Genomic DNA, 15,139 nt, shown 5'->3' on the forward strand with positions numbered 1-15,139 from the left:
CTTCCTCCCCTCTGGGTGTTAGCATAACTTGCCTACTGGTAACTTGCCTCATAGACTCTCTACCAAATTTCTTCTAATCTTTTGCTGTATCTGGAGAGCAAAATATCAAGTAAAATGTTAAAGTCCTGTCAAGTTTTCTCTATTTGGAGGAACATTGTGCCACATTGAAAACAAAGTCAGTAAGTTTATTTTTTGAAAGTTCTTCTTATCTCTTAATTTTATAGAAAAAAGCTTAGAACATTGTTTAAGTTTACCTAAGAGATATTTAAGGGACTCTTTAGCCAAATTGAGCAATTTTGTATCAATAAAAAGTATCAACATCTTCACAGCTGTCTAGATGGTGAAGTATGTATCCTGTAGCCACCTTGATTCTGAGTGGTCTTCCCCTCACTACTTCTATCTTATTTCTGGTGTGGTCCACACGAATGTAGTATAATCCATGCTTCCTTAGGAGTAATGCCATGCCTGTGAGCCTCTGATTTGGTTCAGACAGGGAGCATTTAAAATGCCTATCAGGGGCTTCCTTGGTGACGCAGTGGTTAAGAATCTGCCTGCTAGTACAGGGGACATGGGTTCTAGCCCTGGTCCGGGAAGATCCTACATGCTGTGGAGCAACTAAGCCCGTGCGCCACAACTACTGAGCTTGCGAGCCACAACTACTGAAGCCTGCGTGCCTAGAGCCCATGCTCCGCAACAAGAGAGGCCACCGCAATGAGAAGCTGGCGTACCGCAACGAAGAGTAGCCCTGCTTGCCACAACTAGAGCTCACAGCAGCGAAGACCTAGCACAGCCAAAAATAAATAAATAAAATAAATAAATAAATAAAATGCCTATCAGCCTCCTTCCTTTTTCCTCCCAACATAACTGCAAATAATTTCGTTCAACGTGTAAATAATGGAGAAAAGTCCCAGTAAACCCAGGTTTACTGAATAACGGTTATATTAACATTTCTTGTTTAATCTGTCCCACAACATCCTTGGAAGGTCAGAAATTCTAGCTGTGACTGGAAGAAGCTTCCAGTCCATTTTTGATATTGGCATTGGTGCCTCGTCCAGCTGAACAGTAGTTAATGTCTTGAGAATGTTACCCATTACGTCACATCTTTTCATTTTGAATTGCCTTCAAATCTTAGAATGCTAAGATCAAGTTGGCTATATTGGGCTCTCCTGGCAGTCAGCTACATAACTTTGGCTACGGTTTTGACTCTGAAGCCTGCTTGTTATATTTCTGCAAATCTGAACTATTCCTTGTGGTTATCCACCATCTAGGTTAAGAATGAAAACAAGAAATAACTGTGTGATACCAATCTTAACCATTATTGAATAATTTTCACTTTGGCTTGCAGATTTATGCAGGTAATCCCCAAATCAGGAGGTAGACTCATTAAATGAACCTGCCTCTGTACACTGAGGAAACATAGGCTGACACCATCACCATTTAATGTTACTGTTACAAAATGTTCACCAGAGTTAGATGGTGATGTTGGGCTGTCCAGTTGCCCAAAGGACATCTGTCTCTAGGCCAGAGGGCTGTAAACTTCCTCTTGGATGCTTGTATCTTAGGGTGGGTGGTTCTGATGAATGGAATCGTCTTCCATCCCTGGTGGTTTCTTTCACAACTTGAACACTGTGTTCAGGTCAAGGACAGGAGAGGGTTGAGAAGGTTACACTACACACAGTTTTCTGTTGCACATCTTTTTCCTAAGTACTAATGATGACAATAGAGAAAATAATATTTGAATGGGAAATTTCCAAGTCAGGATAATTTAATGGAAGTGGTTTATTCATACTGTGTTTGATATTTCACCTGCCAAAAAGGTCAGGTTTCTGTACTTTATCACAAGGAGTCCAGGAGGATTGTCAGTTGGTGATCGTGAACGAATAATTACTTCCCTATTATTTTTTCTAGTCTCCATAGTTCACTTTTCTTACAGAAAAGAAGCTTCTCTACCCCCTTTCTCACTCCCTCTCTCTCATAATGGAAAGATGAAATGAAAAAGTTTTTTTTTTTTAAGTAGTTGTGTGCATGTGTTTTAGTTAGAATGTGATCTGTAGTTAGGCAAGATGGCAACTCCATTTTTTAAAATTTATTTACTTTAATCTAATCTCAAAAGGTAAACCTGGGTTTCCTTTCAAGGGAAACCAGTCCCTATCACATCTGATATAGGTTGGGTAGGTGGCTAGTGTTCTTATTTTGTTGTGTTGGCTTTTGCTGTTAATGTTGAGACTTTAGTCTGACTATTTGCAGAGCAGCTGAGTTCTATTACCCAGGACATCTCTTAGGTTTTTGAACCTCTCAATGGGTCCATTCTGATGACTGAAGTAAGTACCTCAGAAAAGAGTATATTTTCTCTATTAGGAACATTAGGTAAAGAGGGATTTAGGTAGGAAGAGCTTATGGTTTCCCTACCCACTGTTATCTACCTATTCTTTCCTTCCGTCTTGTTATGGCCTTGTCGCTGGTGATTTGATTTGATTTTTTTTTTAATATATATCATCATCCCATTTCTTTTCTTTTTTTTAAACTATATTTATTTTTGGCTGCATTGGATCTTTGTTGCTGCACGCGGGCTTTTCTCTAGTTGTGGCGAGCAGGGGCTACTCTTTGTTGTGGTGCGCGGCTGGTGACTTTTATTACAATTCTATTTTGCTCATAAGTTATCAATAAAAGGTGAGGCTTGGTTGCATTTTCTCCCTCCTCTTTGCTTTTTCCCTGGGCTGGGAGGAATAGGTCCTTCAGTCTGTGACTACGTGCTCAGGCGAGCCCTGGATTTATAATCACTTTCTTCTTCCACTCAGATGAGTGAATCGCCTGCGTTAAACAGGTGAAAACAATACTTGCACTTCGTTAACTATAAATACCAACATGCGGTTTACGACTCTGGCGCACACCTCTGGTCGTGGATTGGGGAATCAGAAAGTATTTCCTGCTTTAAAATGTTTGAGAAGCCGTCTTTCCAGCATACCAGCGTTGAGTACTCCAAAACTGTTTACCCTGTGATGCGGAAGGTGGTAGGGGGTTGTAGAAAAAGCGTTTGGGGAAATGTATATTTGCCCCCAGAGCCAAAAGCCCCACGCTTCTATTTGTGCTGCGCTGGTAAAGGACTGTACGGAGTATCCCTGAGATGGGGAGGGTTGAAGATGAAATGGAGATTCTTCAAGAAAAAGGCTGATAATCCAGGAAGGAGGAAGATTAAAAGGCAGCAACAGGAAGCATTTTGGGATCTGGTTGTCTTTCATGTCCGATTCAATAGTTGGGTGGGGGAGAATAAAAGTTCACTAAAATATAAAGGCAGTTGTTTCAAACTCCAAGTCGAGGGAACTGTGTGATGTGATATTAAGAACTACTATTACAGATAACTCTGTAAATTTCAGAAAGGACATTTATAAAAGTGCATCTGCAGTTTTTTCAGCTTAGATGAGAATCCCATGGATAATGGATGAATTTAGGGAATAAACTGATACTGCCCTGGAGAAGAAATATTTTTCCCAAAATATGAGAGTTTTTTTTCCTTAAAATTTTTTAATTTTTTGGAGACAAAGGACCCAAGTCTGAATTACACCATGGATTGTATAGTAGGAGCTTGGTTTTTCCCTCTAATCCATCTAAGGAATCTCCATGTTTAGGTATCATGGAATGATTCGTCGTACAGCAAGAGGATAAATGATTTGGGGTATAAAATTGTCAGAATATGAGATGGTGTTTTTATTTAGCATGTATTTATAAATGAATAATTTGGGCTTATGTTTCTGTTTTGCACCCTCCTGGGATGCTGAACATTTGGTTTGTGGAATGAAAACCACCAGGAGTGTTTCCTTTTGCCTTATTCTGCCTTCTTTCCAAAAGTGGGAGAGGGAACAGGAAAGCTTTTAGTCCCTATATTATTTAAAACCTCTTAAAACTTTGAGACATCCTTTGTTATTTCTTAGCTAGAATCCCTTGACCCCTTTTAATGGTCTCTAATGATTTCTATTGTTTAAAGTCTGGTGTTGATTTATAAAGAAATACATTAGGAATTTAGAATCTGAATGGCTGAGGAATTGGGCTTCTCCTTGGCAGCAGCTTCCTCTGGGATCTCTCTCTTTTTTTTTTTTTTTGGCCATGTGGCATGTGAGATCTTAGTTCCCTGACCAGGGATTGAACACGTGTCCCCTGTATTGGAAGCACGGAGTCTTAACCACTGGACCACCAGGGAAGTACCCCTCTGGGATCTCTTTACCACACTGTTTAGGATAAAGGTAACAGGACATTTGCATCTTAGTAATCTAGCTCTGTTTACTTTGTTTTTATTCCCTTTTCCCATTTCAAAGTTCTCTCCACCTCAGTTCTTTTTAACATGGATATGTATGTTCTTTGTCACGTTAACAATTAGGATCAGTTGTGTGGCCGGGACCCCACTCTCACTGACGAGCTGCTGAATATCCTCACGGAGCTAACTCAACTCAGTAAGACCACCAATGCTAAGGTGGCGCTCCGAGCACGCCAGGTAAGGACATGTGTTGGCTGTCCGGAGGGAGGAATGGTTTTCATAGACTGGGCAGTCCTAGATGCAATGAGATCTTCCTCCAGCACCTTCCAAAGGTCATGCAATTTCCCATGTATGTCTCATTGCCCTCAGAACAAACATTCTCACGTGGTATATGTTTTTTAAAGAGAAAGGAAAAGATTAACGTTAAGTTTTTTTAAAACAGGAGCCCTCTAGAAGCTAACACAACATTGTAAAGCAACTATACTGCAATAAAAATTAATTTAAAAAATAGGAGCCCTCCCCCCATTATAAAATCCTGTTATTATTCCCTACCCTTCCTAGTAAACCAGGGTCACGTGGAGGAAAGGAGACTGAGGGAAAGCAATAGGTTTAATATTTCTTACTTTCCAAAGGGAGCTTAGAAGCAGGTGAAAACTTTTAAGTGTATAGGAAAAAGTCAAGTGTGGAAAGCAAGAAGATAATGAAATGAATCTTTGGTGCTAGCAATCAGCACAACCCCAGAGCAGCCCAGTTTCACCCTGTAGTCTTCATTTCCATTCCAAAAGGTTTCAGCAGGGAAGCCAGGAGTTGGCACTCCCTTTGTGTTCCAGCGCATGGGCATCGACAAGGAAGCAGCATTTGAAGCTGTTCAGTGACCTTCTGCTTTCTCTACAATTGTATCCATGTCACTGAATTACTCAAAGTTATTGAACCTCTCAGTGACCTGCTGAGGGTATTCAGGTCCTACCGTGTCCCTGTTTTTGTTTGTGACACTGCTTTCACTCTCTCTGCCCGTCACATGCATTGGTGTTACATCCTGACACCTCCTCTTTGGGACTGAGTACCTGGGGCTGTCGGAGCAGCTTTTCCTAGTCTTTCCCCTTCAGAGTTGCAAAAGGCTAGCTCTGCTGCACCAACCTTCCCCACAGCTGTTCCCTGCCAGACCTGATTCCCCATTAACAGCTAGTCATGCAGTCCCCAGGACAAGCAGCTCTGCAGTGGTAAATCACATGCACTGATGGAACTTGATTGAAGCTGTTTTTTCTCCCTCCCCCTCCCTCTGCCCCCATGGGAAATTGCTCACAAGCAAATCATGGTAAGAGTCAACTGAGATGCAGTATTTGGTGGCCTTGGCTTTATGTTACAGGACCCAGAAGTTGTTTTACTTGGTCTCTGTTTTATCTTTGATGCCTGCACTTACAGATTTATATTTATTGCTTTTGTATCAGAGCTGCCTAATAGGAGCCTAGAATAATCACTCCCTCAGGAACTTACGCCTTTTATTTTGCTCTCACTCTAGGTTCTTATTGCCTCCCATTTGCCATCATATGAGCTTCGCCATAACCAAGTAGAGTCTATCTTCCTATCAGCTATTGACATGTACGGACATCAGTTTTGCATTGAGAACCTGCAGGTATACATTATAGCCCTTTTCTGCCACTCTGCACTCTTGTCCCCTTTATTCCCAAGCATAGTTGAAGTAATCAGTCAGTCAGTTTTGATTTTCTGTGTAATGAAGTTTCATACCTTGAATTTCTAAAATGATTTATACTTATGTGTTTTTTCTTCATAAAATGCTGTTAGAATTGTGGCTTAGCTTAAAAATTGAATAGGCCTGCCTTGATAGAAGTGTCCTAATGAAGTCTTCACCTCTTGCGCTTTTATCTAGAAGGTATTCTAGGACAGAATGAAGTGGTAGCACTGGTTGATTTCTGATATTTGAATCAGATGTATAACTAGGTAGTCGTTAGTCTTCTACAGGCAAAGCTACTTAAATAATCATTTAATTTTATTTTAATGCTTACTATTAAGCTTCATACAGAGCCAATTTTATTTATTTATTTATTATTATTATTTTTTGCGGTACGCAGGCCTCTCACTGCTATGGCCTCTCCCGCTGCGGAGCACAGGCTCCAGACGGCGCAGGCTCAGCGGCCATGGCTCACTGGCCCAGCCGCTCCGCGGCATGTGGGATCCTCCCGGACCGGGGCACGAACCCGTGTCCCCTGCATCGACAGGCGGACTCCCAGCTACTGCGCCACCAGGGAAGCCCCAGAGCCAATTTTATAAAAGAATATTGGCTAATTTTACTGCTAATTCAAAGAACCTTGACGACTATTTTTAAAACAACACCATTTTGTCAGGAATGACTTTCTATTTTTCTACTTGGAAATAATGATAATATTATTATACCTAGCCAAGGGAATCTTCAGGGTTTCTATCAGATTTCGTTCTGGGGAAACTAAAGAGGGGGGAAGGATGTTTTTGCTTATTTGGTTCATAGTTGAAATAGAGGGTTCACAAATCAAAAATCTATGGCTTACCGTAGTGGAGTAGTGAGACAGTATATTAGAAGTTAAGTATGGGTACGTGTCAGAAAGGATAATAATAGCCATAAACACCTATGTTAGCATATAATTAATGCACTGTTAATGCATTAGTCTAAGAATTTTATGTATATTAACTCTTCAACAGCCCTGTGAGGATAGGTATTCTTATTTTCCCCATTTTGTAGCTGAGGAAGCTGAGGCAGAGAGAAGGTAAGATCAAACATGACCTTCATAGACAAAATTCTTAAGTTTCACTAAATGCTTCAAATGCTAAATATTGTCCATTGGAATTGTTCTCTTATGGATGTAATGGTTTAAGCTTGTCTTTGTACCTTCCAGAAACTCATCTTGTCCGAAACGTCAATTTTCGATGTCCTGCCAAACTTCTTCTATCACAGCAACCAGGTCGTGAGGATGGCAGCTCTGGAGGTAGGTTCTCCTAGTAACGTGAGTTTTTTCTCAGTTTCTGGCTGACTCCTTTTGTCCATTTGGCTATTGTTATCTGTCCTTTTTCTTTGGCCTTAACGTTGGTTCTCAAGAGTAGAGAACCTTCCTCTTTTCCTCTGAAACAAATGGTCTGGCTTTTACTCAAGTGTGTCAACTCAACTAATCACCAGTTTCTGGGCTCCAATCACAGGAAAATAGCTGCTAGCATTTTTCAATTCTACTTACGAGGTATTTGAATTCTTCCATTTCATAATGATTAGGATTCCCTGTTAACACAATAAGTGAAAAAATATGTGGCTGATCAGAACAGTACCATTTTGTGATTTGGGCCAAATAAAATGGATTTTAGTTATATTCTGAATTGTCAAGCAGTTCTTATGAACTATTTCGGCATGAGAAGGAAAGTAATAACATTTAATGAACTGAGTTTTAGGTGCTTTATTTTTCTCATTTAATCCTACAATTACTTCATGAAGTAGAAGAAAGTGAGCCTCTGAGAGGTTAAGTGACTTGCCCAAATTCATATGGATAGTAAGTGGAAGAGTTTGCATTTGAACCCAGGTCAATCTGACTCATGACTTTTCTGTTTCCACTACAGCACACTACCTCATTAAGCACAAAAATTGCAGGCCCCAAATACTGCTGTAAAGTTGCCAAGTAGATGTTTTTTTTGAACATGAGGAAAAGGAGTGTCTTCAATGATTTTATGTGATATGATACCACTACAGCCCTTTGCGAGCTCTTTTGGGTTACTTTTTATTTGTATTCTGTGGGGAGACTGTAATGTGTGCTACTCAGTAAATATCAAAATTTGAAAATATCTAAGTGTTCTACAGTGTTTTTATGCCATTTAATGCAAAGTCTCCTGACGTACCTCACATGCTGATGTGTCCCATTTTATGTGCATGGCAAATTAGCTGTGAAGTACATGAGGTTGGACTGACGGGTTTTCCTGAGACGTGGCCTGTTGCTGTTTCTTTGAGTCAAGTTAGTGTATTTGAGAGATTATATGTCAACTTATGCCTTCTTGATTTTGCCTAGGGTTTGGGGGATATAAACACTGTAAAATCGATTTGGGCCAGTGGGAAAACGAAACAAAGATACAAGATAGTGAAAGAGTTAGACTGTACTTCAATTGTTTCTGTCTTCTATCTTCACTCCTCAGGTGGCCCAGAATCAGCACCTCTCATTTGTCTCCCTGTTTGCTTTTATTTTAATTAATTAATTAATTAATTAATTTATGGCTGTGTTGGGTCTTTGTTGCTGTGCGTGGGCGTTGAGTGGGGCTACTCTTCACTGTTGTGCGCGGGCTTCTTATTGTGGTGGCTTCTCTTGTTGCAGAGCACAGGCTTAGTAGTTGTGGCTCACGGGCTTAGTTGCTCCGCGGCATGTGGGATCTTTCTGGACCAGGGCTCGAGCCCATGTGTCCTGCATTGGCAGGCAGATTCTTAACCGCTGCGCCACCAGGGAAGTCCCTCTCCCTGTTTGCTTTTATTGTCTGTTGAAATCATCATGTGTAATGAATTAATAGTCATGGTTCTATATACTTTTGTGCTAACTGATGAAACTTTCTCTCGAGTTTAGGTCAGTGTGAAGGGTTTATAGCACACCTAGAGGTGTCCAGCAGAGGAAGGCTAGCTTTGTTTCCATTTATAGTCATGGGTATAGTTTTAAGACTCCAGCTTTATTAATTAAAGCAAGGTATGTATGTACGGGGCTTTGGGACTTGTCACCACAGACCACCTTCTTCCGCATCAGACACCTCTTTTCAAGACTGTCTTTTTCCTGGGCTAACCATCTCTTAGTTTCTGTTTTTGAAGTGTATTTACTGAGGATTACTTTTTAACCAGGTGTATGTTCGAAGGGCTTATATTGCCTATGAACTTAACAGTGTACAACACCGCCAGCTTAAGGACAACACCTGCGTGGTGGAATTCCAGTTCATGCTGCCCACCTCTCATCCAAACAGGTGAGTTTGAGCTGGTGTGTGCACCTGAGCCAACCAGAGCTCTATCAGAGTTAAAGGGAGGGTGGGGGTGGGTAATGTGTGTGTGACCATTCTGTATGGTTTTCTAAGCTAGAAATGTAGAGCAGAAAATGAACATGTTTAAACCATGAGAAGAAGAGCCTCTTGGTGTCCATTTCTTTTTTTAGTTTTTTGATCTTTGATCTGGAGAGAGAAAGTATGGTCTAATTAAGATAGAAATTTAGGATTACTCCATTCATCCTCTTTTGTTAGAAATTTATTTATTTATGGCTGTGTTGGGTCTTCGTTGCGTTGCGCAGGCTTCTCATTGCAGTGGCTTCTCTTGCTCTGGAGCATGGGCTCTAGGTGCATGGGCTTCAGTAGTTGTGGCACACAGGCTCAGTAGTTGTGGCACACGGGCTTAGTTGCTCCGCAGCATGTGGGATCTTCCCGGACTAGGGATTGAACCTGTGTCCCCTGCACTGGCAGGCGGATTCTTAACCACTGCACCACCAGGGAAGTCCCTTTGTTCATTTTTTTTTTTTTTTTTTGCGGTACACGGGCTTCTCACTGTTGTGGCCTCTCCCGTTGCGGAGCACAGGCTTCGGATGCGCAGGCTTAGCGGCCATGGCTCACGGGCCCAGCCGCTCCATGGCATGTGGGATCCTCCCGGACCGGGGCACGAACCCGTGTCCCCTGCGTCGGCAGGCGGACTCTCAACCACTGCACCACCAGGGAAGCCCATAATCTCATTTATTTTTAAAGTATTCTGAGGCAGTGAAAACTTAGGAATTTCACCCACACATATGTTCATCTCCTCCCGTATTTTCATTCTTTTCAGTAATACCACAGGAAATACAAATAACCACAGCCAATCTTAAGCTCCATTTCTGCTTTATGGGCTTGGTTCTTCACTTTTTATTTCAAAGCACTATGTCTTTGGGGATCCTTAGTTATAGACAACAGAAATGGTTTTGTTCCAAATTGCCACTTCACCCAAAGCAATAGAAACTCTTCCTAGAGACAAAGAAGTGTGTGCTGAGACTTGCAGCCACTGGATGCCACTGTTGATCCAGGAGAGGTCAGCAGATGAGCAGTAGCATCTTCAGAAAAAGTACTTGTCTTCTTTGTCTGAGAAGGTCCTTTCACTTCTCTACCTCGAAAATACCTTATGGCTGGCAGAGAAAAGCATATATCCTTGATTTAGCAAGCATCTCTCGGTACATTTTTGCCTCCATGGATTTCAGAATCTCATTTTCTAGAAACGAATGGCTGTCCTTCAGCGAGCAGCGAGGTACTCATGGCACACGTGGGCTCGGTGCTCAGGCTTCTTTCTTTTCCTGCGTTCCTTGAATAATTGTAGAGAACTACATGCTAAACTTAATGCTCTTTGTAATTCTCGGAACATTCTCCTTTTCTTCCTGCTTTCTACTACCTCATCCCTTTGGGCAGTGATTTGTAGTCAGGCCACAGAGCTGCTTGTGATTTCCTTCCTTCCCTCATTGTTCCCCTTGCCTTTCTGAATTGCTCTCCCTGTCCTACTTTTAAATTTGAGGATCTGTGTCCAATTTGGTGAGGGAAAGTCGATTGGAAAATGAGAGACATGCTTCTTAACTGTTTGTTAAGAAATCTTATTCACCTTTCGATCTCAAGGGTGGTTATTGGTTATTGCTGATATGGTTTCAAAACTTGTATACGTGTCCCTCCCAACAACTGAGGTGTACACATTCCTCTGGATAAAGACCAGACCTGAACAGAGCAGTAATCCTGTCATCTTTCTAAAGTCTTCCTTGGTTGTATGTATACAGAATTATAAACTGCTGGATTATTATTATTATTAATGTAGATGTAAAGGTGAAGATAGGGAAAATAAAGGAGGAAAGAGAAAATAGTCTTTGTGGAAACCAGAAAACTAAAATTGCTTTAATGTTTTTTAGGTCTAAAATCCTTTTGTTAGTTTAGGAATAGAAGATGTATTATCAGATTTAATTACAGAATGCTATATTTAATTTTAGAGCATGGCTTATTCAGTTATTACAGATTTGCTACTTGAATTTAGTTTTGTAAGATTTTATATTTTCTTATAAATGTTTCTGTTACAGTTTGGAGTTATGACCTTATCCTGACACCAGTTGGTATACTGCAATTCAATTCTGACACTTACCACCTGGGGTTAGATCAGATGCCACTAGTTAAGGGCTCAGTTCTTCACAAAACTACCTCTACTTCAGATGTGGCCACAAGTTGGGTTCCCAGGCCACCCACACTTCTGACCAACTGGCTACAAATTTGGGGGTTCCCATGACCCCTTCAGGTTCAATAATTCACTAGAACAACTTAACAGAACTCAGCAAAACACTATACTTATGATCACAGTTTTTTTAATAAAAGATACTGATCAGGACCAGACAAGTGAAGAGATACATAGAGTAAGGTCTGGGGGGTGGTGGGTGGGTCCTGAACATAGAGTTCTTTCCCTGTGGAATCAGGGTACCTTGTCCTCCCAGCATATCAGTGTGTTCACCAACCAAGAAGTTCCATTGAGCTTCAGTGCCCAGAGTTTCTATCAGGGTTTCATTACAGTGTCACGATTGATTGACTCATTGGCCATGTGATTAAACTCACTCTCCAGCTTGTCTTCCCTCCCCAGAGGTCCAGCTGACCCTCTCATCACATGGTTGGTCTTCCTAGTGAGTAGCCCCTGTCCTGAGTTATCTCTTAGCATAAACTCAGGTGTGATCCAAGGGGCACATGAATAATGAAGGCACTTCTATTACTTGAGAAGTTCCAAGGATTTAGAGTCTCTCTCCCAGGAACCAGGGACAAAGGCCAAATTCTTTATTATACCATAGGCCTGCAACCCTTACAGAAGAATTCTAGGGTATCTTAGTTTTAGCTAGTTTTGAGTCAAGTTCCAACTTTTTTTCTAACCTCAGTACTTTTGTTCTTTTCTGTTCTTACTGTTTTGAACAAGCAGGCCGTAAGCATTATTGTTTCTAATTCTACAGAAATAAATTACAGGAGACTGTCTACCAGCATTTATTCCACTCTCAGTTCCTGTAAGGCTCAAGGACGCAGTTATGTCCACTAACCTCTAGATCAGTGATTCTCAGAATTATCTGCAAAGTATTTTAAGAATACACATATGGGTTCCTGGCTCTTAAGATTCTGATTAATTCTGAACCAGAGTCCAGGGGACCACTTCTTGAAAAAGCTTCTCTGATAATTCTGTTGACCATCTACAATTGAGAATCACTACTACTAGACCAGCACTGTCCAATAGAAATATAATGCAAGCCACATATGTAATTTAAAATTTTCTAATGACCATATTTAATAAGAAACAGACAAAATTACTTTTAATAACATTTTATTTAACCATTGTATCCAAAATACCTTTTATTTTTCTTTTTGGCTGGGCTGCATGGCTGGTGGGATCTTAGTTCCCCAACCAGGGATCAAACTCCTACTCTCTGCACTGGAAGCGTGGAGTCCTAGCCACTAGACTGCCAGGGAAGTCCCTCAAAATACCATTTTAATACGTAATAAAAAGTTATTAATCAGATATTTTCCATTCTTTTTACAAAGTCTTTGAAATTTAGAGTGTATTCTCTACTTCCAGCATGTCTCAATACAGGCTAGCCATATTTCCAGCACTTCCTAGCCACATAGACAGCTCAACTGTAGACCAAGAATTAATTAGGACAATCACACTGAGTCCTCTTTGTTTGATGTTAATGGTAGTATCCCTAGGAGAGGTTTTTTTTTTTCTTTTTACAAACTTTTATTCTTATGTTGCTTATTCTTGGTAGTTACAGCAATCATCCACTTCTGATACTGTAGCTATACTACAGTATTTTACACATGCTTTAAAAATTGTTCAGTGAGAACAGAGAACAGGCATATGAATATACATATTTTACATATCTAATGCTAAACAGAATTTTATATTTCCCCAATATTATATTTCGGGTTAACAAACCAAAAATTCTTGGGGGAGAAAACATATACATTCTTTAACCAGTTTTTGCATTTTCTTTCCTGGTACTTGGTCTTCCCATTTCTAGCCAGACATTCTTTTTTTTTTTAATGTTTATTTATTTATTTATTTGGCTGCGTCGGGTCTTAGTCGCAGCACGCGGTCTCTTCGTTGCTGCGCGTGGGCTTCTCTCTAGTTGTGGCATGTGGGCTCCAGAGCGTGTGGGCTTAGTTGTCCTGCAGCATGTGGGATCTTAGCTCCCCGATCAGGGATCAAACCCACGTCCCCTGCATTGGAAGGCGGATCCTTTTTTTTTTTCTTTTTCTACATTTATTCTTTTTTTTTTAACATCTTTATTGGAGTATAATTGCTTTACAGTGGTGTGTTAGTTTCTGCTGTATAACAGTGAATCAGCTATACATATACATATATCCCCATATCTCCTCTCTCTTGCATCTCCCTCCCACCCTCCCTATCCCACCCCTCTAGGTGGTCACAGAGCACCGAGCTGATCTCCCTGTGCTATGCGGCTGCTTCCCACTAGCTATCTGTTTTACATTTGGTAGTATTTATAAGTCCATGCCACTCTCTCACTTCATCCCAGCTTACCCTTCCCCCTCCCCGTGTCCTCAAGTCCATTCGGAAGGCGGAAGGCGGATTCTTAACCACTGGACCACCAGGGAAGTCCCCAGACATTCATTTGAAGTAGACTAAACTTGTCCAGCAAGTCCTTGGGAGTATCTCTCTAAGCTGTATTATCAAAGCAAGACTACAGTCTCTTGTTGTGTATGGGGTCATCTGGTGGAATTCTATTCCTGTGGTTTGTTTTTGACTAGTGATTTAGCCCCCGTGGCTTGGGATGAAACATGGCTCTTTGTCTGTAAACTGACAATAGCAGAGTATTTTTTTCAGGAAAATGCCTTAGATGCCACTTGGATTGAAGACCGTGTCCCATTTGCACGTTTTGATTTTTAGAGAAGCAGGCAAAACACAAGCAGCTGCCATTGCAAATAAGTGGAGCAGCCTCTGAGAAGGGAGAAGAAACACCCTTTTCAGCGCATTTGGGCAATTTCTTGGACATTTTCTTATACTTAAAAATTTTTTTAAATTTTATTGTGGAAAGAACATTTAACATGAGATCTACCCTCTTAAATTTTTAAGTATACAATATATTATTGTTGATTTTAGGTACATTGTTGTACAGCAGATCTGTGATGCTTATTCATCTTGTGGACTGAAACTTTTGTTTGACATTTAGTTACTCTGTGTTTCAGTATAATTTGCCTGTTTTTTTCTAATACTCCTCACAATATTTTTTTTTAAAAAAAGGCAGCAGATGACTAAACAATTTCTTACCTCTGTGACTTTCTCATCATCCTTCTTGCTAGGCAGGCTTCAGCCAAGGTATGTCATCTACTTCCTGATCTTCTATGTAAGACTTTCAAATTTTTATGGGAACTGTAGTTGCAACTTACTCGGTGTCCTCAGGTCTTATGCACCAGAGGATCCAGATATTAGAGCTTTACTAAAGGAAGCTCCTGGCCTAGATATACCCTTTTCTTCTTAAATTCCTTTCACTTGAACAGCAGCTACACTTGACTTAAGCATAGTAGGAAACCTATATATTTATATATGGAACACCTATATATATGGGAAATGTGTGGATTTTTTTCCTTCTTTATCTTCTTAGCGTATAAGGACTATGTCCAATTGTATGTGAATTTTTTTGAGGGGAGGGGATTTTTGCTGTCATTTTTTAAAGGTGATTTGTAGCCAGTTAGCAGTTGTCCTTAGAGGAGAAATGAGGGAGTTTCTTGCGTCTTTTTCTTGGTGCAGGAGTATGCAGGAGTAGTCAGGATAGCTGGTCTGCACTAAGAGGACATTTTATTATTATTCAGACTTTTAGGACTTAATTCTTTTGTCTAAGATTCCATCAGGCCAGCTCTTTA

The 15,139-nt window shown here is 40.6% G+C and overlaps 1 protein-coding gene across 7 annotated transcripts in view; it reads left to right on the plus strand.

Moving 5' to 3' along the window:
* ACACA (acetyl-CoA carboxylase alpha) overlaps nt 1-15,139 on the plus strand; it is a 272,141-nt gene that overhangs the window by 139,377 nt on the left and 117,625 nt on the right. For all 7 annotated transcript variants that reach the window (XM_060290411.1, XM_060290412.1, XM_060290414.1 and 4 more), the window contains 4 exons: nt 4,373-4,486; nt 5,769-5,882; nt 7,138-7,227; nt 9,096-9,214. In XM_060290411.1, the coding sequence (XP_060146394.1) occupies nt 4,373-4,486; nt 5,769-5,882; nt 7,138-7,227; nt 9,096-9,214 (437 nt within the window). The remainder of the gene's footprint in view (nt 1-4,372; nt 4,487-5,768; nt 5,883-7,137; nt 7,228-9,095; nt 9,215-15,139) is intronic.

The sequence above is a fragment of the Globicephala melas genome, chromosome 20 (genome assembly GCF_963455315.2).
Source record: "Globicephala melas chromosome 20, mGloMel1.2, whole genome shotgun sequence".
In the NCBI taxonomy this organism is placed as follows: Eukaryota; Metazoa; Chordata; class Mammalia; order Artiodactyla; family Delphinidae; genus Globicephala; species Globicephala melas.